The sequence below is a fragment of the Rhinoraja longicauda genome, chromosome 33 (assembly GCF_053455715.1).
Source record: "Rhinoraja longicauda isolate Sanriku21f chromosome 33, sRhiLon1.1, whole genome shotgun sequence".
Classification (NCBI taxonomy): Eukaryota; Metazoa; Chordata; class Chondrichthyes; order Rajiformes; family Arhynchobatidae; genus Rhinoraja; species Rhinoraja longicauda.
The window spans coordinates 11,146,960-11,171,155 of NC_135985.1; the positions used below are offsets into that span (position 1 = coordinate 11,146,960).

At 41.2% G+C, this 24,196-nt stretch overlaps 1 protein-coding gene across 1 annotated transcript in view; it reads left to right on the forward strand.

The window, feature by feature from the left end:
- adam10a (ADAM metallopeptidase domain 10a) overlaps positions 1-24,196 on the forward strand; it is a 105,053-nt gene that overhangs the window by 75,508 nt on the left and 5,349 nt on the right. Inside the window, exons 6-15 of the mRNA XM_078427390.1 lie at positions 2,325-2,486; positions 4,587-4,679; positions 5,650-5,833; positions 11,802-11,965; positions 15,696-15,879; positions 16,225-16,375; positions 17,351-17,534; positions 18,492-18,594; positions 19,625-19,845; positions 23,381-23,507. Coding sequence (XP_078283516.1) covers positions 2,325-2,486; positions 4,587-4,679; positions 5,650-5,833; positions 11,802-11,965; positions 15,696-15,879; positions 16,225-16,375; positions 17,351-17,534; positions 18,492-18,594; positions 19,625-19,845; positions 23,381-23,507 — 1,573 coding nt within the window. The remainder of the gene's footprint in view (positions 1-2,324; positions 2,487-4,586; positions 4,680-5,649; positions 5,834-11,801; positions 11,966-15,695; positions 15,880-16,224; positions 16,376-17,350; positions 17,535-18,491; positions 18,595-19,624; positions 19,846-23,380; positions 23,508-24,196) is intronic.

A 24,196-nucleotide genomic window follows, 5' to 3' on the forward strand; every position in this document is an offset into this window, starting at 1 on the left:
GAGTATTGGTAGATGGAGATTGGCTGCTTCTGCGGTCGAGGAAGAAACGGAGGGCTTGAAGACCCTCCGGGTGGGGGATGGAGGTGTAGAGTGACTGGGCATCCATGGTAAAGATGAGGGAGTGGGGGCCTGGAAAACGGAAGTTATTGAGGAGACGGAGAACATGTGAGGTGTCTTGGACATGGGTAGGGAGGGATTGGACCAGGGGGAATAGGATGGAGTCGAGGTAGGTGGAAATTAATTCAGTGGGACATGAACAGGCAGAAACAATGGGTCTGCCAGGACAGTTCTGTGTGTGGATTTTAGGGAGAAGGTGCGGGGGAACGATAAGGTTGGAGGCATTAGAGGGCAGAGAGTCGGAAATGATGAGATCAGTGGTGGTGTTAGAGATTAACGCCTGGTGCTCGTCGGTGGGGTCATGGTCCAAGGATAAGTAGGAGGAGGTGTCTGAGAGTTGTCGTCTGGCCTCAGTCCGGCTGTTCTAGGCTTGTGGAAGGATTAGGTTAATGGCAGAATAGGAGATAAATCAACTCGATAGAATTGATACTTTTACATATTAGTCTACAGGACATTAATGGGTGTGCAATTAAAACGTAGGACGATGGGGGCAGGGCACAGTAAAAGCACGCAGATGTTTCTAAAATATTAAATTAGCTAGTGAAACCTGACTGAATTACTGAATGTTATTTTTATGGTTTCAGAATTTTTTGTTTTGTGTACATGAAATTCTAATGTAAATGTTACAGTAAAGACAGTCTTTCCTGTAAAATCTCTAGCTACACGTTCTGAAATGTGTCCAATCCTATTATTGCGGAATTGAATTGCTTTTCTGTATAGTGCTATTCACGAGCTGGGGGAATGTCCTGAAACACTTAACGGCCAGTGAAGCACATTTGAAGTGCAATTGCTTTTATTACTGCACCAACAATCTGCACACAGGAAGCGTCCACAAAAGGCCACGTGATAAAGCCATCATTTTGCGATGGCGAGCAAGGGGGAGCCATTGGCCAGTATGCTGGTGGAGGCTCTGTTGCTCTTCAAAATGACTCCATGCAATCTTTTAAGTCCACCCAAGAGAGCAGGTGGAGCATTGGTTTAACATAGCGTTCAGAAGAAGGCATCGCCGAGAGTGTATTATTTATTTCTACTTTGAAATACTTCCACAGAATTTGAATCTACACTTTTCTGTGGCCAGGTTGCTTAGAACTCCAGCATTCTGTTTAGAATTAATCCTCGAGTGAGTTTAGTATTATGATTTTAATTTTTATAAAATAAATAAACTAGAACTGGCGGCACGGTAGCGCAGCGGTAGAGTTGCTGCTTTACAGCGAATGCAGCGCCGGAGACTCAGGTTCGATCCTGACTACGGGTGCTGCACTGTAAGGAGTTTGTACGTTCTCCCCGTGACCTGCGTGGGTTTTCTCCGAGATCTTCGGTTTCCTCCCACACTCCAAAGACGTACAGGTATGTAGGTTAATTGGCTGGGTAAATGTAAAAATTGTCCCTAGTGGGTGTAGGATAGTGTTAATGTACGGGGATCGCTGGGCGGCACGGACTTGGAGGGCCGAAAAGGCCTGTTCCGGCTGTATATATATGATATGATATGATAACTTGGAACTCTTCATAGTGAATAAAGGATTAGGGGTAGAAACAGAATGCTGGAGTAATTCTCAGTGGGTCAGGTGGTATCTCTGGAGACAATGGATGGATAACGTTTCGGGTCATGACTTGTTCAAAAGATTAGGAGTTATTCTTTGCCAATCAGCTAACCACGGTAGTTGCCATATTATCATGTAAGGATATACTTCAAAGGATCACATTCACGAATGATATAGGCTGCTTCGGTTTGACTTGTATATTTTACATTTAAAAAGGTATCACAAAATGCTGTAGTAACTCAGCAGGTCAGGCAGCATCACATGAGAGAAGGAATGGGTGACGTTTCGGGTCGAGACCCTTCTTCAGACTGATGTCAGGGGGGTGGGACAAAGAAAGGATATCAATTTAAGTACATTTGAAAATATGTACTTCTACCAATGCAAGTGACCTTGAAGCTAGTACTGCCTAATTAAATTAAATGGGTTACTGTTTATTTTCCTTATTTTTAACATTTCAAACCATATTTGGCCAGTTTTAAAAGCAGTAAATGCAACCTCTCCTATTCTGAGAGAAACAAATGGTCTTGGTTATTCCTTTGAGGCTGACGTCAACCAGAAAACCTACACCGTAGCCTGGCTGGCAGACTACTTGGAAATCTGTGGCGCCATTTAATATTGTTCCAAGTGGGATGACGTTACCAATTCTTTGTGGTTTTCTCTGCACAGAAGCCTGTGAACTTTGAACATGAACACGAAGGCTATCAAGAACCAATTATTTTGAGGAAACGGCGGGCATCTCCAGAGGAGAAAAACACATGTCAGCTCTTTATTCAAACTGATCATCTGTTCTTTAACTACTATGGTTCAAGAGAGGCAGTAATAGCTCAGGTATGAAAAGGCAATAAATTGTTCCATTGAAAAGTACTTTGGCCATCAATTGTGTATGTTTGCACGCAATGAAATCAAACTTGTTTTATTGGACATATTTCCTAAAGGGCCTGTCCCACTTAGGCGATTTTAAGGCGACTGCCGGCGACTAGGCTGTCGGCGAACGTTCGCCGGGGTGTCGCGGGCATGATCGTGAGGAGTCTTCCAAAGATCGTAGTGGATCTCGGCGCGTGGCCGAGAAATCAAACGGTTTGAAATCTCTCGGCGACAGCTGGCTTGTCGCCAGGCATCGTAGCTTATTGCGGTCGCTGTCGCATGCTGTCCCCAGGTTTGATAGGTTCTCTTAAGATACATTTAGAAGCACATAATATTAAAATAAGTAAAGTCATTTCAAAATACCATAAAATGCTTGTGTTTAACCAATTTATTTACCGTCAGGACATTTGACAGGTAGATTGGAGGCGACAGTTTAACGATCAGGTAAGCGTGGGAATTTTCGCGATGTTTTTGGCCTCAGCCATTACATTTAAAGTGGGCTCCAAACCCAGACATTCAACCCAGAAACCAGATATGCATCTCCCTTACATTTTCAAAGAATGCCCATACATTTTTCACAAAAATGCACTGAACCACTTAAAAAAAAAATTTTTTTTAATACAGCTATTAGTAAACTGGTAGTAAATCCAGTTTATTCCTTGTTACAGTGAAGCTTGGTTTTTAAGTAACCCATACAAGGTGTTATAGTTCAAAACTCTCAAGTACTTGCCGAATTGTCAGTGATTTCAGCGAAAACCAGGACGCCGGAGAAGCATTGACAGCGTGGGAATTTTCGCGATGTTTCAGAAGACGGTGTAATCTCGACCTGACTCGGCATTGTCGTGGTCATTGTCGTCGGGTAAAAGAAAAGTCCGGCGATCTGCTTCGACTTTGACAGTCGCCGGCAGTCGCCAAAAAGATCGCCTAAGTGGGACAGGCCCTTAAGTTTGCAAAATCAATGCACATGTGAAGGACAAATGAGATGAGCTACAATGTATGGTAGTTGGACAAGCATTCATATTACTTTGCCATTAGATGTTTGCTGATCTGAATTCCAAATAGTTGAACTGACTGTTTCCCTTTATTCATTTTTTGAGAAAGAAAGAAATGGAGGATAGCGCAACCAATGTTTTGTTCGATTTGAGAAGAAAATTACTGTGAATGTGATCTGTTGTGCTAAATTCTGTAGATGCAACTTACATTCCTGACACAGCCTGATGCCATGGGGTTGGTTTGAAAGAACATTTGACAAGTTCTGAGTTCAACTTAAATAATGGATGGACTGAGTATTAATCCAATAAGGCAGTCATTTATTTCAATCTATGTGTTGAGAAAACTACCAAGGAGCCTTTGTTTGTGTAAAGACAAAGTGGACTCCAATTCAAATCTATCCTTAAATATTAACAAAATTCAGCACAACAGATTGCATTTGCAGTAATTTTCTTAATTTCCTTTAGGGACCATCCTGGTAGGGATATTTCCCATTGCGTCCATCTATTCTCCAAGAGCTAACATAAAGAAAAGTCTAGAATCAGTACGTGGGATTCCAGCCAGCAAATATCTGACCACAAAGCAATACGAATCCTCGAGTGTGAATAATGATTGCATCTGTTCTACCCATTGTTCTTGATGTGGACTATTCCCTTGGTGCTGCCAGTTACTGAAGAGTGCCCATTAGATAAGTCATGGATAATTAAGCTGTTGCTGCAATTCTGTTTGAAAAGCTTTAAACTTCTTTGGTTTGAGCAGCTTTTATTTGAAAAATGCAATAAGTGTAAGGCGTGTCCTTTTTTTTTCCACAGGATGAATGACCCCTCACTAATTATGCTTTGATAGTTGTAGCAGTATCTTAGGTTGTGTGAACTGGGATGCAGGGGCCCAGCCTGTTGAGAAAATTCCATGAAAACTTCTTTGAATTAATCTGTGCTACCAAAGTATTTAAGATTTTTCACTTGGGAATTGAAAAGCTATATTTCTCATTGTTACTTGTGGTTACTTGAGGAAAAGAATTGACCTATTCCATATTTATGGTTGGGAATTAAAAACATTTATTTTCAATTCCAGATTTCCAGTCACGTTAAAGCAATTGATACAATATACCAGACGACTGATTTTCAAGGAATCAGAAATATCAGTTTTATGGTGAAAAGAGTGCGAGTAAGTATTATTTTAGAATTTAAATTGTGTCTCAATGTTGGTTGTGTTTTTACTGTTTTTTTGGGTAATCAATATTTACTTCATTGGAATTCTGATAACATGAAAATAATTTTTCCCAATCCCCTCTCATTATTGCTGACTGTCTAACTCGTGTTCTTTGGAATTGTATTTGTTAATCAAGCAGAAAAAACATTGGGAAGAATGGATCCTATTATTACATATCTTTTAAAGGCTTTCATTAATCAGGATGGGCTTTGAAATTGTCTCTGCAAGGTCACAGGGAGAACATGCAAACTACCTACATCTTTCCGCAGTCAGGATCGAACCCTGGTTTCTGGCGCTTTAAGGCAGCAGCTCTACCGCTGCGCCATTGTGCTGCCGCTGTGACACCTATATATAATACTAATTTGTGTCTACAGGGAGCCTAAGGGGACATGATCACAAACGTATCTGGCATTTGGCACTTCATGTTGGAGCTAAGTACGAGTTGGAAGTATGTGTGTGTGCAGCAGATTAGTCCTTGCAACAGAGGAGTAATTGCAGAAAAGTGAATTATTTTTGTCACCAGGAAGCAATGCCAGAGAAACTCTTTGCAATGTAACTCTGACTTTCCACTCTCCAATAGTTTGGAAATCCTGATGGCTCTGTGTCGGGCTCGGATTGCTGATTCAGCGCTTGCTTAGCCACACTGAAGGCCCGGTTCCCTCAGTCCTTTTGACACATCGGATTTGCTGAGAAATTTGTACCACGTGTAACATATCAGTAGTAAACTTAAGTGTGCGAGTAATAATTGCAATAATGTCCAATGGTCTGCAAAATCTGCCAATTCTTGATCACCAAAGTCCCAAGGATGTTGGATTAACTGCACAATAGAATGCATTTCCTCACATTTTACTTGTGTACAATATTTTTGTCGCACCCTTTGTCCTTCTTCAGCTTGCTATCTAACAAAAATAATGCTGCTTTTCAGATCAACACCACAAGTGACGAAAAAGATAGAAGCAACCCATTTAGGTTTGCAAATATTGGGGTGGAGAAATTTCTCGAACTCAATTCGGAACAGAATCACGATGATTATTGCTTAGCCTACGTGTTCACAGATCGTGATTTTGATGATGGCGTTTTGGGACTGGCGTGGGTTGGTGCCCCAGCAGGTAAATATCTGAAGATATTGCTGGTTACAGTGACTTGGTTTCCATGAATTAAATGGCAAGAGTACAGCTGATAATGCTTTTGGAATGATGGGTTCTATTTCAGGAAAATATCATTTCTGTTGATGTTGTTTTTTGTTTCAATGTTATTGAGTACCTAGTGGGAGTATCTCTTGCCTTGATGACGTTTGAACTGAAATGTAAAATAATAATCATATTGTAAGTGGTATTCTTCCTGAAGAAGTGCTTGCATGACCATTTATCCGTGCTGAAGTAGAGCATCTACTGGATATGGTTCTGCTGATGATATAAATATGTCTAGAAACTGGATGGTATTGCACCATGTTTTTTGGATGTTGTTTGATTCAATTTCAATGGAAGTTTCACTTTTAAAGTGAAACCACGGACTCGTGGGTTCCAAAAAATAGTTTTCCTCTGTGCTTTCTTTACAACTGTCCTGCTAATGATCAACGAGCTTTGAAGCATGCACTTGCATCAAGTTCCATGCTGTACATACCAGACCATGTCTCGTGGGATGTTGGATCCTGCGGGCCTGCCCCAGGGGCAGAGTAGGTCCCTTGCGCAGAAGCAAACGTTTGCAGTACTTGGTCATAAGCAAAAGTGTGGATTACTAGAAATGCGAAATGGAAAATGCTGCAATGGACAGCATCATTGGAGAGATAAAAGGGAACTGATGTTTCGCTTCACTGAAGAAAGGTCATCAAACTTGAATATTGTTTGTCTCAATCAATACTTCCTGACCAGTTGCCTATTTCAAGCCATTTCCTTGTATTTGCTTTGCTAAATGCTTCTTTTCTCAGCAGGTCTCATGACACGGAGTGCAGCATCAGCAATTTGCCTCAGATAGGCCTTTTAAGTAATGTGTTGCTCTACTACAGTGCTGCCCCACCTCCTTCTCATGCCCAAGGCTTTATCCATCCAACCACCCTGGTTATGACTTGTGGCTCTCTTCCATCTACTCTTCCACCATCCATCACCAACAATTTGAGGAAATGATAGCACAACCCCACTGGTTCCTCCTCTTACAGCTTTATAGCACTTTGGTTAGGCCACATTTGCAGTATTGCGTGCAGTTCTGGTCGCCTCAATACAGGAAGGATGTGGAGGCTTTGGAAAGAGTGCAGAGGTGGTTCACCAGAATGATATAATGTAATAAAAACGAACTGCGGATGCTGGTTTATATCAAAGATGGACCCAGAATGTTGCCTTGCCAACAGTCTGTCTGTCCCTTCCTTCTTTGTTGTTTGTTTGGCATGTGTCAAATGTATGTTTTAGTGTTCTTTAGCTTGTTTTATGTGGGGGGGGGGGGGGTTGGGTTGGGGGAAACTTTTTTAAATCTCTTACCTCGACGGAGATGCGTTTGTTTTGGGGGGTTTTTCCGTGTCGTATTTCCGTCCGCACTGCGGCCTAACATCAAGGAGTTGGCAGCCTCTGCTGGAGACTGACTTCGGGAGTCTCTGTTTCTGCGGCCTTAACATCACGGAGCTGGCGGTCCATGTCGGGGATCGACTTTATTACTCCAATCGTGGGTGCCCGCGGACTTTAACATCGTGGTGCTTGCGGTCCCTGGTCAGAGACTGACTTCGGGAGCTCCAAACCGCTGGAGCTTCGACCGCCCCGACACAGAGGCTTCGACTGCCCTGACGCAGGGGCTTCGATCGCCGGATGAGGGAGTTTCAATTGCCCCGACTGCGGATGGTTCAACTGCCCCGACCGCGGGAGAATAAAGAGGAAGGGGATTGGATTTTACTGCCTTCCATCACAGTGAGGAATGTGGGGAATCCACTGTGGTGGATGTTAATGCTACTTTTATGTAGTTGTGTGCCTTATGCTTTTTTTAAGTATGGCTATATGGTAATTTGAGTTTCACTATTACCTTAATTGGTACATGTGACAATAAACTGACCGTTGAACCTTTGAAAATGCTGGAGTAACTCAGCGGGTCAGGCAGCATCTCTGGAGGAAATGAATAGGGTTGGGACCCTTCTTCAGACTGATTGTAGTGGTGGGGGGAGGGAAGGAACTCAAAGCAAGGTGGAGGTGGGGGAGAACCAGGACAAATTGGGGCTGGGCACAGATAGCCTCGGGCAAGGAGGTTCCCTGTTAGCCCAATTGTTGGCTAGAGACGTTGTGAGCCCAAGAGAGATACATCGTTACAAACGGTGGTTCTGGTTTATGGACTTTTAGTGGGGGCCATTGGGACGGGAGATGTTTGTAGAAGTCACCTAAAGTTGGAGAAATCAATGTCATCCCACTGGGTTGTAGATGATTAATGCCTGGTTTAGTGGGTATTAGCTACAAGGAGAGGTTGGACATTGTCGCATTGTTTTCTCTGCAAGAGGTAGAGGTGAAACCTGATTGAAGTGCTTAAAAATTACGAGAGGCATGTATTGGGTAAGCAGTTGGGACCCTTTTCCCAGGGTGGAAATGCCAGACGAGCGGGCGTAGCTTTAAGGTGAGAGGGGAAAAGTTTAAAGTAGATGTGTGGGCCAGGGATTTTACACCGTGGTGAGTTCCTCAAACATGCAGCCAGTGGTGGTGATGGAGGCAGATACAATCGTGGTGTTGTATGCGGCCTTCAGATAGTCACATGGATATGGAGGGAATGGTGGGATATTGGTTATGCACAGGCAGAATAAGGTCATGGCATAATGTTCGGCATAAATATTATGGGACGAAGGGCCTGTGTTCTATATTGTTTGGGCTATATTGTTCTATGTCCTACGCCCCCAACCAACCCCCTTCCTGATCATGCACATCACACATTTTGTCCTCTCGAAATGGGAGGAATTGAGAGGACTGCGAAATCTTCTCCAGTTATGCCTACTTTGAAGAAGTTCTCCACCGCTCTCAAAGTTCTGCAATACCATCTCTCGCCGAACCCCCGCTGTGATTCCCCTTGCTCCTTTTGCATATCTTTCATTCATTTATTCTATGGACCTTTTCATATCTCTCGTTTCCGTCTCCCCTGACTCTCAGTTTGAAGAAGGGCCTTGACCTGAAACGTCACCTATTCCTTTTCTCCAGAGATACTGTCTGACACACTGAGTTACGCCAGCTTTTATGTGTCTATCCTTGGTGTAAACCAGCATCTGCAGTTCCTTCCTGCACATACAATTTGATCCCTGTGGTGTAGCATAAAAACACAGGCCTTCCTTACTCTGTTAAACGAGGCACTTTGTACTCTGAATTTGGCTGCTGCGGATGTCATTTGCTTATTGCAATTGCCCCTAAGTTATCGCCACTATTCTCTTTCAGGCCCTTTAACTTGAGATATCAATTAAATGCATAATGGCAATGCATCGAGAGAACACTTTCAAAGATTTAATGAAGTAATGGACTTGTGCTTCTGACTCTGTTGCTCACTGTGAAATATATGATCCAAAATTGTTCCTTTTGTTTAGTGCATTTAACAAGATTGGAAAACTGACACACAACAGGCAAAGGAAATCATTTGAGCTAACTGAATAAAAGGGAATGTATTGTAAAATTTACAGGGGTTTCAAAGGCTGTAATCAAAAGTTCTCAACTGCATCAGTAAACCTCGAGGCACCTCTTTAGAATACGTTTGTGTTAAAATGTGAAACTTTGTAGCCTGCTGTTTGTTTAAATTTCTGGGTGCTTTATTTCTTTTGATTTACTGAAGTGTTTTTGAAGTGTTTAGTTTATAAACCATGTTGATAACTTCAGGGCCATGTCCAGCAGACAAATGCCTGCAGCAGACAAATTCAGAGTGCAAGGCATCTTATTTAACTGGCTAAGGAAGGTATTACCTTTTTGTGCTGCACCATAAAGGAATCAAATTGGATAATCAAATTGGATAATCAGGAGGGGGGTTTGGGGAGGGGCCGAGGAAGTGGGAAGGAGAACGTAGAACAGTACAGCACAGGAACAGGCTCTTCTTCCCACATCGTGGTCTAAAGCAAAGATACTACAGGAGCAAGATGAACCACTCCGTCAAAATCGCCTATATTGAAGTGTAGTACGCAAAGGAGCGTAACGTCCACCATTTTAGTAGGCAAAACCCGCCTTTCGCTATGCCTCTCGCAGTGTAATTAGTGTTTTGGGGGAACAGTAGTTGTGATGATACCATAAAAATGCAGAATATATCTCATCTATCAATTCACAGATTTTTGTTATTTTTCTTTTTAAATGTTTCTGCCTACTAAATTGGTGCCATGCCATACTACGTTTTTTTAGGGTCGAGTGGTCTATCTTGCTTTGCTCTATTATCTTTGGTCTAAAGGAGGAAATGGTGTAAAGGACTTCGTCATTCACACCATTTTATTAGTCAAACAGTAATGTGAATTTTCACTGTCTTCTAAGCCCTTCCCTGATATGGTACCAATGCTCTTAAATTGATGTGATAAAAAAATTAAGTCAGGCTTTCTCTTATCACAGCATTGGGCATGTGATGTGTAATAACGCACGTCACCCAGCTTGACGATCATTCTGTCCTCCATTCTAAATTATTAGGTTGCGTGACAATTAAAATAGCAAAGACCAATACACAAAGCATGTTACAGCTACCTTTTTTTTTTTGCACGCCCAAGTATGCTGGAGTACAATGAACTAGATACCATAGGCAAAGGGAGTAAAAGTTTCTAGTGAAGTATACAAATTGATTTCACAAAGGCAGGCTGTGAGCTTCATTAATAATGGCGAGCTTGGTGGATTAGGGCCTCTTTCCTCCTAAACAGCCTGCTCTCAAGTTTAGTTTGGTCTTGTTTTAATACCTAGTAAATTCAAAATACTTTTATTTAATGCTCAACTGTGTTGTGCACCTCCCACAGTGAAACCAGTCAATTTTTTTCCCCCAGAAGGTAAATGCTGTTAAATCCTGCTAGGAAACAGTTGGGGTTTTTTTTAAAAACATTTGTGGAGAGGAGCTTAACACATTATTAATGAGCCAAAGAGAATCAATGTCGTTAGTAGCCAGCCCAGATAGAGTACAGATTCAAAACGTTGGTCCCCATTGCAGTGAATGACCCTGGCACGAAATAGAGCCACCAAGGAAACAAAACAGTGTCCTGGAAAATGTAGCTGAGAAAACCTAAACTACTGAAACATAAAAAAGCCCAAGAGGAAGGCCACCTACACCAGCCCTGCAGAAATTGGACAATTGAACTGAAGTTTTTTTATAAAACGTGTGGTAGTGAAATGAAAATTTTATGTGAAGCTGAATGTTGATAGCCCCATTAAAATGAGCCATGCACATGCACATAAGGGAAAAGCATGCAACAAAATGTGACAACTCTTTGAACGACTGCCTGAGCTGTAATACCACTGATACATTTTATTGTTTAATAATTTACATTTAGAAGCGATTATTTTCCTGAAGGAATGGGATTTTAAATGAGAGGGATAATATAAATGTGCATTTTGAAGGTACAATCCGTTTCCTTTTAACATTAGTTATTAAGAGTTTCTGGAAATAGTAAAAAAAAGTATTGCAAGGTAACTAGATTCTTGCTCGCAATATGTGCACTTTTGTAATTGATATGTATCCCTTCAAATTGTAGTGTTCTCATCTCAACAAATTGTAGTGTTCTCATACTGTGGGTATACTTGCTTCTGTCATCTGAACAATAGCAATCTGAAAATTAGACAAAAGTGCTGAAGTAACAGCACGTCAGGCAGCATCTCTGGAGAAAAGGAGTAGGTGTCATTTCAGATCGGAACCCTTCTTCAGTCTGAAGGGCCTGAAGAAGGGTTCCGTCCCAAAAAAACATCGCCTATTCCTTTTCTCCTGAGATGCTGCTTGAGCCTCTGAGTCACCCCCAGCATTTTGTGTTTATCTTCGGTCGAAACCAGCATCTGCAGTTCTTTCCTACGGCAATTTGAAAATTGTTGGGTGTTTGTACTTAATGGAATTTTCAGCTTCACAAATAAACTGTATTTTTAATATTACCCATTTAACCAATATTTGTATTCTGTTTCCACAAAATAGGAAACTCTGGGGGGATTTGTGAGAAAAATAAGCTCTATTCTGATGGCAAGAAGAAGTCACTCAATACTGGAATCATCACTGTCCAAAACTATGGTTCTCATGTCCCTCCCAAAGTCTCCCACATAACCTTTGCTCATGAAATAGGCCACAACTTTGGTTCTCCTGTAAGTATTACATCTAACATAAACGAACTTACTAAATGATTCCTAAAATGTTGCTGCGGTTTATTTCCCATAGGATTTTCAACTTCAAATGTGTATTACCTGTGGAAATGAATTCATAAATTACGTTATTGAATTTGTGTTGAAGTTATGAAAATTGATGCAAACTCTGCCACGATTAAGCGTCTATATTGCTAAGCATTTTAATTTATATTTTAATTTATAAAGAATATATGCGCTATTATAATGCATCAAGTACAACAAGATCAAACTAGTAATGCGGACTAAAAACAAAAATGCATGAAAATACATTGCAGCCTGGATAGGTTGCGTGGAGAGAAATTTATAGTGAACATTGATGACCTGGGCCTGAAACCCACTCTCAAACCCGCAGCAAAGTGCTCTCAGCATATTCCATACTCCCATTTCTATGCATTGTGCTGAAATGTGGGAAGGGCTGGAGGTCAGATGCCAGGGCATGTGTTCTTTAGCTCAGCCCTTGGACTCACCAATGCATTCAGGGGCAGCTCCTAACTGACCTGTACTGAAGGTACAGAAACATTTTGAATTTGAATGGGAAAGGGTAAATGAAGGCGAGTGGCTTGTTTTCTAAAAAATAAAACAAGTGGGTCAGGCAGTTCTGGAAGAAAGTGTCCCGTGATCGGTTATGCAGATAACCTTTGCTGCAGACGGTGCATGATTACTCCAAATTTTAAAATAAAATGGCTTTGAAAGACTAATTTACTTGTAGCTTGTGCATGTGACTGCAGTATATAATGCATGCATCCTGTGTTTTGTTCATTTGATTCTGTGAAATAAGCTAGTTGTACTGGTTGCAACTGTGTAAGCATATAAAGACAAGTATGTTTGCTAAGATAAACCAATACAGATACCAACAGTAATGGCGATTTTTGCAGCTGGTGTAGAGTACATTCAGTAGTCTATCCGCACGCTTGCGTGAACAACCAAGCATTCCTGGAGAGTTAGTAAAAATTGACCAGTGCTCCTGAGATCCTCCCTGTCAGGTGGACTTCTGCCTGGGGCTTCGTGGGAAACCAGATCAAATATCCACACTCTCCCCAATTATGTGGAGTGGGAACAAGGCAGAGCTCAGTCTTGCAAATATGATTGCAGCAAATACTTCTAGTCTCGCATTCCTCAGTCAAAGTAACGCCACAACCTCGAAAGTAAAGGGCAGTAGCTGTTGGTCATCGGTATGAGTTTTTTCCATGGAAGTTGAGAGGCCGGTCATTTGCAGAGATCACTGGGATACAGGTGGAAAAAATGTGGAACAATACCCCAGAGTGGTGCAGTGGTAGAGTCCCCACCTTGCAGCGCTAGGGACCCGGGTTCAATCCTGATTACGGATACTGTCTGTGTGGAGTTTGTATGTTCTCCCTGTGACCTTTTTTCAGGGTTCTCTGGTTTCTTCCCACACTGCAAAGACATATAGGTTTGTAGGTTAATTAGCTTATGTGAATTGTCCATAGTGTGTAAGAAAATGCTGGTTTATGGGGTGATCGCTAGTCGGCGCGGACCTAATGGGCCAAAGGGCCTGTTTCCACATTGTATCTCTAAAGTAAAGACTAAAGAGGGAGAATCTTGGCTAAAGAGCTCCAGCCACACCATGCCAAAGTTCATTTGAAGATCCAGTGCCATGACTTGGGTGTAGGAGGTTGCCACTCATGTTGCAGCTTCTATACAGGAGAGTGCCTTATGATGCTTTTGTTGTCTGTGGGGTTTCTTTATAAATCAGCAATGAGTTTGAACCCCTTTCCCTTGGAGGCAGTAAGGAGTGATTGTATCTCGTTTTGCATTCAAAACGAGGTATCAAACAAATGCTGATTATATGCATGAGTCATTGTAAAGATTAAAAAGATGTGGTTTAGAGGTAGAACAGGGAGAAAATTAATCATGTTCAGAAGTGATAGGAGTAGAATTAGGCCATTTGGCCCATCAAGTCTACTTTGCCATTCAATCATGGCTGATCTATCTTTCCCTCTGAATTCCATTCTCCTGCCTTCTCCCCATAACCCCTGGCACCCATACTAATCAAGAATCTATCTCTGCCTTAAAAATATCCATTGACTTGGCCCCCACAGACTTCTGTAGCAATGTACAGATTCACCACCCTCTGACTAAAGGAATTCCTCCTCATCTCCTTCGTAAAGGGACGTCCTTTAATTCTGTAGCTATGACCTCTGGTCCTAGACTCTCCCACTAGTGGAAATATCCTGCGGCTGCTGAAAACGTTTGGTTTGTTAAAGGAGGTTGAAAGTTGAAGAAAGCCCTTCAAAAGATGGACTGTTTCAAATATCTGAATGAATATAATGTGCGAGTGTGGACAGGTATTATTTGTTGAGGCCAACTTGTTTATAAGAAATCTTTTCAAGAAGAAATGAGGTTTAGTTCAGTAGGTTTTCCCTTTTCAAATAATGTTTAGTGTATTATTTCAAAAAATTCTGGGAGCAGTCTTGGAAAGGTGGCGAGAGACACGTATTTTTAAGGGAAGTTCAATTGAAGCGGGTAGAATAACTTGCAAATGTATTCAGCAACCTTTGTGTTATCGCATAGCATTTGTGTGTATTCATTCATGAGAGATGGGCATCACAGCCACAGCAGAAATTAATTGTCCATGCATAATTGCCAAGGATCTTTGGATGCAATAGTTAAGAATTAGCTGCATTTAGTGGGTCTGAAGGCTAGACTGAAATTCCCAGAAAGATATTTGTAAACCGGATTACATTTTATGACAATCCAGTTGCTTTCTGGCTGCTGTGATGGGAATAGAATTCTTTATTTGTGAGTCAGTCATCCTGGCTCCTCTATGCTAATCCTGTATTCAATGCTGTAACTGACTAGCAGCAGGTTAAGTTTGGCAACACAGCGTGGAAACAGACCCTTTGGCCCACCGAGTCCATGCTGACAAGCGATCACAAGATCTGTCCAACACACTAGGGACAATTTTTTTACAGAATCCAACTAACCTACAAACCCACACGTCTTTGGAATGTGGGAGGAAACCGGAGCACCTGGAGAAAACCCAGGCGGGTTCAGGGAGAAGGTACAAGCTCTGTGCAGACAGCATCCATAATCAGGATCGAACCGGGTCTCTGGCAACTCTACAGCTGCACCACTGTGCCGCCCCTTAAGTATACCTGCAGCGGGTTCTGCCAGTAAATAGGGGTTTGCTGACCAGTTGAGAGGGAGATATTTGCCAGGCCATAGTCATGGTAAGAAGTTACCCCCCCCACCCCTCCCAAAATAAAGGTGTGATAACTTCTACATCTATATGAAAGACACCACATCCTGAGCATTCTACTGTGTATGGCTGCGTGGTGCATGAATCTGCAAATGTTTGGCATGAACCTCTGCATCCATCAGAGGAGTTGTTGAAGGATTTTCACAGACATTCAATCGCCAAAGGAGTGATTCAATGATGGCAACGCAGCTGGAGGAGAGACCATTTGAGAGCTCGAATGTGCAAATTATTTACTAGTTGCGAAGTTAAACTATCTGGAAAAATACTTGAGGAGAAAATGCGTGAGAGGTTTTAAACTCAATTTCTCCTGAGGTTATGCATCGCAGTACTCAATGGGTTTCTATTGGACCTTGACCATGTGTTACATTTATCATAGTGTGCATGGGTACCTTGTGACACAAAGACCAACATTTGTGATTACTTTACAAGCTGTGAATAATATTCAGCATTTTATTCTATTTATTTTCCCAGCATGACTCTGGCAGTGAGTGTACCCCAGGAGAATCTAAGTCTGGGGAGCTGAAAGAGAGAGGCAATTATATCATGTATGCACGAGCTACATCTGGTGATAAGCAGAACAACAATAAATTCTCTATCTGTAGTATTAAAAACATCAGCCAGGTCCTTGACAAGAAGAAAAATGCCTGTTTTGTTGGTAAGTATAAAAACAACAGCGTTATAAAATTAGAAAATTATACTTGAAGGCATTTACTACTGTAATTCTGTAGCACAAAACGAGGCATTAATTAGCTTCAGATCAGTTTGTAAGAAGCTAACTAAAGGTTTTATTTAATGTTCCATTTGAGCTTTTGCAATTTAGCCTATAATTAATTAAACATTGCCATTTTCATGTGCGACAATGGGTGACATAGTACAGGTTCCTCTGTTCATTTGTGGTTTAATAAATAGAAATTAAATTCAACATCCCGATTGTTGAAACTTCGCATTCAAGCACTGAATAATGACACTAATGGAGGAAATTAATTAATTTTTTTTTAAGAATCTGGGAAACCAATCTGTGGCAATGGTTTAGTGGAAGATGAGGAGGAGTGTGATTGTGGTTACAGTGACCAATGCAACGACGATTGCTGCTACAATGCGAACGAAGGGGAGGACAAGAAATGTAAGCTTAAGCCACTCAAAATGTGCAGGTGAGCACAACATTTCAAGTGTTAGTGACTGTGTGTGTGTGTGTGTGTGTGTGTTAAGCTACTTTTACTTTTTCCCAGTCCAGACTGTATTGAAAACTGGGACAATAATCCTGTTTTATGGATCATTGTGGAGCATAATCTCAATGCATTGTAGTAGATTCTACATTTACATGTCAGTTAAAGAACCAAATCCGCATGTGGAAAATTTTAGAAATGGGAGGTTGTGTATCGGTGATGAATTTTTATCTTTACATAACATAGGGATGTGACGAGGGTATGACTAAAATAGCCTAAGTAACTCAACTTAATGGCGTGTGACTTCCAATGTTGGATTCTATTAATTCAGAAGAGCTTTGACATCATGTTAAATAGAAAAGTGCTTTTTCACTATTCGTCCTTACTTCAAATATTCTGGTGAAATTAATTTTAAATTCTACAGTGAGAGTATGTATATACTCTTGTTTTGAAATATTAACAAATTTGGGTTTATGACATTTTTAGTTGGATAAATAAAAGCTATTCCCATTAGCGGAGAATCAAGGGCCAGTAGGAACAAGTCGATCGCATCAGGCAAAATATCCAGGATTGATTTTTAAACTCGATGAATAGTTGTGATTTGGAAATATTAGAGGAAGTAGATTAAATTGTGGCTTCCAAAAAGGAAATTGGATAAATACCTGAAGGATAGATAAATTGTAGTGCTGTGGGACTGAGCACAAGGAATGGGATGACTGGATTGCTCTTTGTAGAACTAAACACAGGCTGGTAGAGTCCAGTGGCAGCAATGATTCAATGAATGTTTTAACTTCAATTAGTTTTCTTGAGAGGATGTGTTTTACAGGCACAAAACAAGTAAGGACTCAAATGCAACAATGAGAATTTTGAGATTCATTAATACTTGCATATAATGCATAAGGTGATGTTAATAAAAATGGGCTTCAAGTATTCATTTTGTTGCTGGCCTTTTTGTTTCAGCCCAAGTCAAGGACCATGCTGTACCAAAACGTGCACTTTCAAATCTGCTGTTGAAAAATGCCGTAATGAGTCAGATTGTGCAAAGGAAGGGAAATGTAATGGTGGAATTGCTTTATGTCCAACATCTGCTCCCAAAAACAACTTTACTCTCTGTAACATGAAAACCCAAGTATGCATTAATGGGGTAAGTGCACATGCGGAAACAAAACCTTAATCTCACTTTGTCTGAGACCAGGTGGAGCTCAGACTATTGTTTTACAGTATTTAATTTAGACACAGTAAGCAAATAGAAAGATGATCTTAAGCTTTGTGTATATAGAAATATGTGTGTATAAACAAACAAAAAATATCAATCATAATCATGGGCGGCACGGTAGCGCAGCGGTAGAGTTGCTGCTTTACAGCGAATGCAGCGCCGGAGACTCAGGTTCGATCCTGACTACGGGTGCTGCACTGTAAGGAGTTTGTACGTTCTCCCCGTGACCTGCGTGGGTTTTCTCCGAGATCTTCGGTTTCCTCCCACACTCCAAAGACGTACGGGTATGTAGGTTAATTGGCTGGGTAAATGTAAAAATTGTCCCTAGTGGGTGTAGTATAGTGTTAATGTACGGGGATCGCTGGGCGGCACGGACTTGGAGGGCCGAAAAGGCCTGTTTCCGGCTGTATATATATGATATGATATGATATGATAATCAGAATTATAACTATTTGCTCATGTGTTCTAAGCTACTTGCAACTTAAATGGATCCAAAATTACTTGTATATTTGAATATTCTCAGGCACTTGATGTCCAGATCTGCTACTCTTGAGTAATTTTACTTCAGATCATGAACTAAATTTTTCTTACCTGGTCCATGTGTTATTTGGAATAAACTGCTCAACATCACTTTTTAAAAATATCTGATTAATATCAAAAACTAAACACATCTTTTTCAATTTATGTGATCCATAAATGTGTATTGGTCAGTTGTAAAAAATGTCTTTTTTTTTTGGTAGTTGCTTCCTATTCTAAAATTTAAAGGATGCATATTGAATCAAGTAATTATTTTTCACTGGCTCGATCCATTTGCCTTTTTCACAATTGCTATTGTAGTCATAGATTTCAACCCACTGAAGGTTTAATATTTTTTTAACCCACAAGCAATGCTCTGGATCAATCTGTGAGAAGTATAAGCTTATGGAGTGTACGTGTACAAGCAAGGACGATGACTCAGAGTTGTGCCATGTTTGCTGTATGGAGAAACGTAAGTGCTGTGTGGTACTGATTCCAGCAGAAATGTTCACGTTCTCCCTGTAACTCTTTTGGTTTTTCCTCGGGTGTTCCAGTTTCCTCCCATCCTCCGTGGTAGTCACGTGGAATGCAACCATAAAGGTGATATTGGCCTTTGGCAGCAGACTTGTGTACAGGCAAGGTCTGTGTGACCTCCTAGCCCGGAGAGCCCTTTATTCCACCAATGCTGTCACACTGGAGAAGAAACTCGTGTGAAGTGTGTGAAAGGACATGTTGGCAGTGGTATGAGTTGCAAATCTACAGTATAGGACCACAAGACATAGGAGCTGAATGAGGCTATTCAGCCCCTCCCGTCTACTCCACCATTCAATCATGGCTGATCCATTATTTCCTGTCAACCTCATTCTCCTGCTTTCTCCCTGTCATCTTTAAGGCCCCTCTTAATCAAGAACCTATCAATCTCTGTCTTAAAAACACCAATGTGTTGGCCCCCACAGTCATGTGTGGCAATGAATTCCACAGATTCACCATCCTCTGGCTAAAGAAATTCCTCCTCATCTCCATTTTGTAGGTTTGTCCTATATTATGTGGCTGTGCCCTCTGGTTCTAAACTCTCCCATTACTGGAAACATCCTTTCCACCTCCACTCATTGTCCATCAGGTTTCAAGGAGATACCCCTCATCCTTCTAAACTCCAGCGAGTTCAGGCTCAGAGCCTTGAAATGTTCCTTGTACGTTAACCTAATCATCCCCGGGATCATTCTCGTAAACCTCCTATGGACCCTCTCCAAAGCCAGCACATCCTTCCTGGGTGATTGGGGTGGTGTGAGGTGGGAGGAAAGTGTCTGTACATGGGTGGTGGCAGGTGAAAGGGAAAGGGAATTTATGGGTGGCATTACCTAAAATTGGAGAATTCAATCTTCATACCATTGCATTGTAACCTGTGTAGGGGAATACAAATTGCTGTATTTGGTCAACACTGTAGAAGTAGAATGTCTGCTTGAATGGTTTCAGAAAGTTTCACCCTAATGTCCTTTTTGCAGACAATCCATCAACATGCGCAAGTACTGGATCGGCGAGATGGCATGAACACTTTAATCACACCACCATCTCGCTACAGCCTGGTTCACCCTGTAATGATTTCAAAGGCTACTGTGATGTCTTTAATAGATGTAGACTTGTTGATGCAGATGGTCCATTGGCCAGACTAAAGAAAGCAATCTTTAATCCAGAGCTTTATGAAAATATTGCTGAATGGATTGTGGTGAGTACAATGTGGCTGTCCTTGAAGCAAGGAAATACAGTTGGCAACTGTACTTTGTGGCTCAATGTTATCTCTGAATTGATCTTGACATTAAAGAAAACTGCACATGTTTCTTTGTCCAGAAATTATTAGTTATTACATTTTTGGGATTTTTAAAAAAATGGTTGAAGATAAGCTAGCTTTTTTTTTTTACATGTTCAAGTTTAAGAAATGTTAGTGCTAGTTTCTATAATGCTGTGGTATATTGCAACATGATGAACAATGCACTTAGGTGAGTTTTCAGCCTGTTTGGTTGAACCTAGAATAGATAGTTCTTCCTTGTCTGCAAAAAGGCAATACGGGGAGAAAAGATGAGGTACGAGGGTAAACTAGCCAATAATATAAAGGAGGATAGCAAAAGTTTTTTTAGGTACGTGAAGAGGAAAAAAATAGTCAAGGCAAATGTGGGTCCCTTGAAGACAGAAGCAGGGGAATTTATTATGGGGAACAAAGAAATGGCAGACGAGTTAAACCGTTACTTTGGATCTGTCTTCACTGAGGAAGATACACACAATCTCCCAAATGTTCTAGGGGCCGGAGAACCTAGGGTGATGGAGGAACTGAAGGAAATCCACATTAGGCAGGAAATGGTTTTGGGTAGACTGATGGGACTGAAGGCTGATAAATCCCCAGGGCCTGATGGTCTGCATCCCAGAGTACTTAAGGAGGTGGCTCTAGAAATAGTGGAAGCATTGGAGATCATTTTTCAATGTTCTATAGATTCAGGATCAGTTCCTGTGGATTGGAGGATAGCAAATGTTATCCCACTTTTTAAGAAAGGAGGGAGAGAGAAAACGGGTAATTATAGACCAGTTAGTCTGACATCAGTGGTGGGGAAGATGCTGGAGTCAATTATAAAAGACGAAATTGCTGAGCATTTGGATAGCAGTAACGGGATCATTCCGAGTCAGCATGGATTTACGAAGGGGAAATCATGCTTGACAAATCTACTGGAATTTTTTGAGGATGTAACTAGGAAAATTGACAAGGGAGAGTCAGTGGATGTGGTGTACCTCGACTTTCAGAAAGCCTTCGACAAGGTCCCACATAGGAGATTAGTGGGCAAAATTAGGGCACATGGTATTGGGGGTAGGGTACTGACATGGATAGAAAATTGGTTGACAGACAGAAAGCAAAGAGTGGGGATAAATGGGTCCCTTTCGGAATGGCAGGCAGTGACCAGTGGGGTACCGCAAGGTTCGGTGCTGGGACCCCAGCTATTTACGATATACATTAATGACTTAGACGAAGGGATTAAAAGTACCATTAGCAAATTTGCAGATGATACTAAGTTGGGGGGTAGTGTGAATTGTGAGGAAGATGCAATAAGGCTGCAGGGTGACTTGGACAGGTTGTGTGAGTGGGCGGATACATGGCAGATGCAGTTTAATGTAGGTAAGTGTGAGGTTATTCACTTTGGAAGTAAGAATAGAAAGGCAGATTATTATCTGAATGGTGTCAAGTTAGGAGGAGGGGGAGTTCAACGAGATCTGGGTGTCCTAGTGCATCAGTCAATGAAAGGAAGCGTGCAGGTTCAGCAGGCAGTGAAGAAAGCCAATGGAATGTTGGCCTTCGTAACAAGAGGAGTTGAGTATAGGAGCAAAGAGGTCCTTCTACAGTTGTACCGGGCCCTGGTGAGACCGCACCTGGAGTACTGTGTGCAGTTTTGGTCTCCAAATTTGAGGAAGGATATTCTTGCTATGGAGGGCGTGCAGCGTAGGTTCACTAGGTTAATTCCCGGAATGGCGGGACTGTCGTATGTTGAAAGGCTGGAGCGATTGGGCTTGTATACACTGGAATTTAGAAGGATGAGGGGGGATCTTATTGAAACATATAAGATAATTAGGGGATTGGACACATTAGAGGCAGATAACATGTTCCCAATGTTGGGGGAGTCCAGAACAAGGGGCCACAGTTTGAGAATAAGGGGTAGGCCATTTAGAACGGCGATGAGGAAGAACTTTTTCAGTCAGAGGGTGGTGAAGGTGTGGAATTCTCTGCCTCAGAAGGCAGTGGAGGCCAGTTCGTTGGATGCTTTCAAGAGAGAGCTGGATAGAGCTCTTAAGGATAGCGGAGTGAGGGGGTATGGGGAGAAGGCAGGAACGGGGTACTGATTGAGAGTGATCAGCCATGATCGCATTGAATGGCGGTGCTGGCTCGAAGGGCTGAATGGCCTACTCCTGCACCTATTGTCTATTGTCTATTGTCTATTGTCTATTCCTGTTGAAGGGTAAACGTGCAGTGAATTCTGAGGAATGGGTACAAATCTGGGATTATCTAAATCTTCTATATCTCTCGTTTCCCTTTCCCGTGACTTTCAGTCTGAAAAAGGGTCTCGACCCGAAACGTCACCCATTCCTTCTCTCCAGAGATGCTGCCTGTCCCGCTGAGTTACTCCAGCTTTTTGTGACTATCTAAATGATGACAAATTTAAGTCCATTTTAATGCTGGCGGAAAGATCAACTAAACTAAACTAAAGATCATTTTAAGATGAGGACTGATGTATGTACTCATGAAGAAACTAAGTGGATGGAAAATAAATTATATCTATCAGATAATTTTGCCATTGGTTCTTGCTTACCCTTTTGCCCTCATTAATATAAACGAGAACATTGGGCAGCTGATCTCTGGCTTGTTTTGTAATGTGCCAAAACTAGTGACTCAGACTCATTTTGCATATATTCTACCATCTGCCTTTATTTGCAAATCCTCACGATTGCTAAATGTTTGCTTTCTGCCATTGCTGACTTGCATAAGCTCTGGGATCAATGACTCAATTATAAAATAGTCATTTGTCTTTAAATGCTGCTCCCTATCTCTGTAACCACCCATAATAAAATGCAAGTCTCCACGCAACTTGCATTTTTCCTGTTCCAATCATGCAAGTTTTGAAAATCGGCTAAAACACTGGAATGTTTTCTCAAAGTGTGCATTTTCATTAAAAATATACTTCTAAAAAATGAATTAAATCATTTGAGTATCTAGGAATAATAAAATGTGATAATTAAGCTTTAGTTTAAAACAAATCTTAAAATGAACTTGCCTTCTGCAGTTTTAGAAACTTCCTTAAAATCGTAAGAGTTCTAGATGTCAGTACTCAACTGCGAGTAAAAATTACATGAAACTGAGCTTAATCTGGGCATGGTAATGGTGGAGTGTTCACCACTTTCATTTCTGGTGCCAATCTAAGTGGAAAAACATCCAACAACTGTACTTGGAAAAGCCTTGCACTGTACAAGAGCTGGGGAGGGGATGAGTGGTGGTGTAGACCAAATCATTAAAGTTCTGGAGCATTTTATATCATTAACTTTTTCAATCTTGGTGCTTGGTCATATTTCGTACAGCTTTATTGTTATTAGCCTGTCATTTTCTCCTTTCTGTTGTTTCCATCTGTAAAATTTAATGTGATCCCTCGTCTTTTAGTTAATAAAATAATTTCACTCTACTGAATGATTTTGGTGCTGGAGAAATTCAGATATCTTTTTTTTAATTCTAGGCACATTGGTGGGCAGTACTGCTCATGGGAATTGCTCTCATTATGCTGATGGCAGGATTTATTAAAATCTGTAGTGTGCATACTCCAAGCAGTAATCCAAAACTGCCTCCTCCCAAACCACTTCCAGGTGAGTGAAGCACGTTTTTTTATAGTTGTGCATGAGTAAATTTGTTTAGATGAATGGTTTTCAAAAATGTGCTTTTAAAGCAGAGCGAAGTGAAACCAGCCTTGCATTGAGATTTCCATTCAACTGAGCATCAGCCCTAACTGAAAGATTATCTGCCTCAATAATCGCTAGGCCAAGATAAATCTCTAATTTTCCTGCACTTATTACCTATTTAACCTATAACAAAAGACGTTCCAATCCCCTTCCACCAACTTGATAGACAGTTATGCGCTTTAGGTGAAGTGAATTCAATTTTTGTTGAGACCAAATCTATTTGTAGTTGAAATTTATAATCCTATGCTTAAGTCATTTAACATATTTGTTTAGAATATAAGCTTGAGCTCTTTGAAGTGCTCGTTAAGCAGGTTTTGCTATACATTTATATGCACTGATTAGAGCAACTGTTGAATTTGTTGTTAATTTTTATTATTTTTGTTCAATGCTTTTCATTCTGCTTCCCAATGAGATCCCCAGCAGCTTCTCCGTGACTGCTTTCCGCACTGGTATGTAAATGGCCTTCAGAAGCTGAGCCTTTGTAAAGGCGGGATTGATCCTGCTGGGTCTTCCATCAGAACAAAGATGGAACAAACTCCTAAGTGCTTATTCTAGTGCTGGCTTGAGAAACATAGCATAGAAAAATAGGTGCAGGA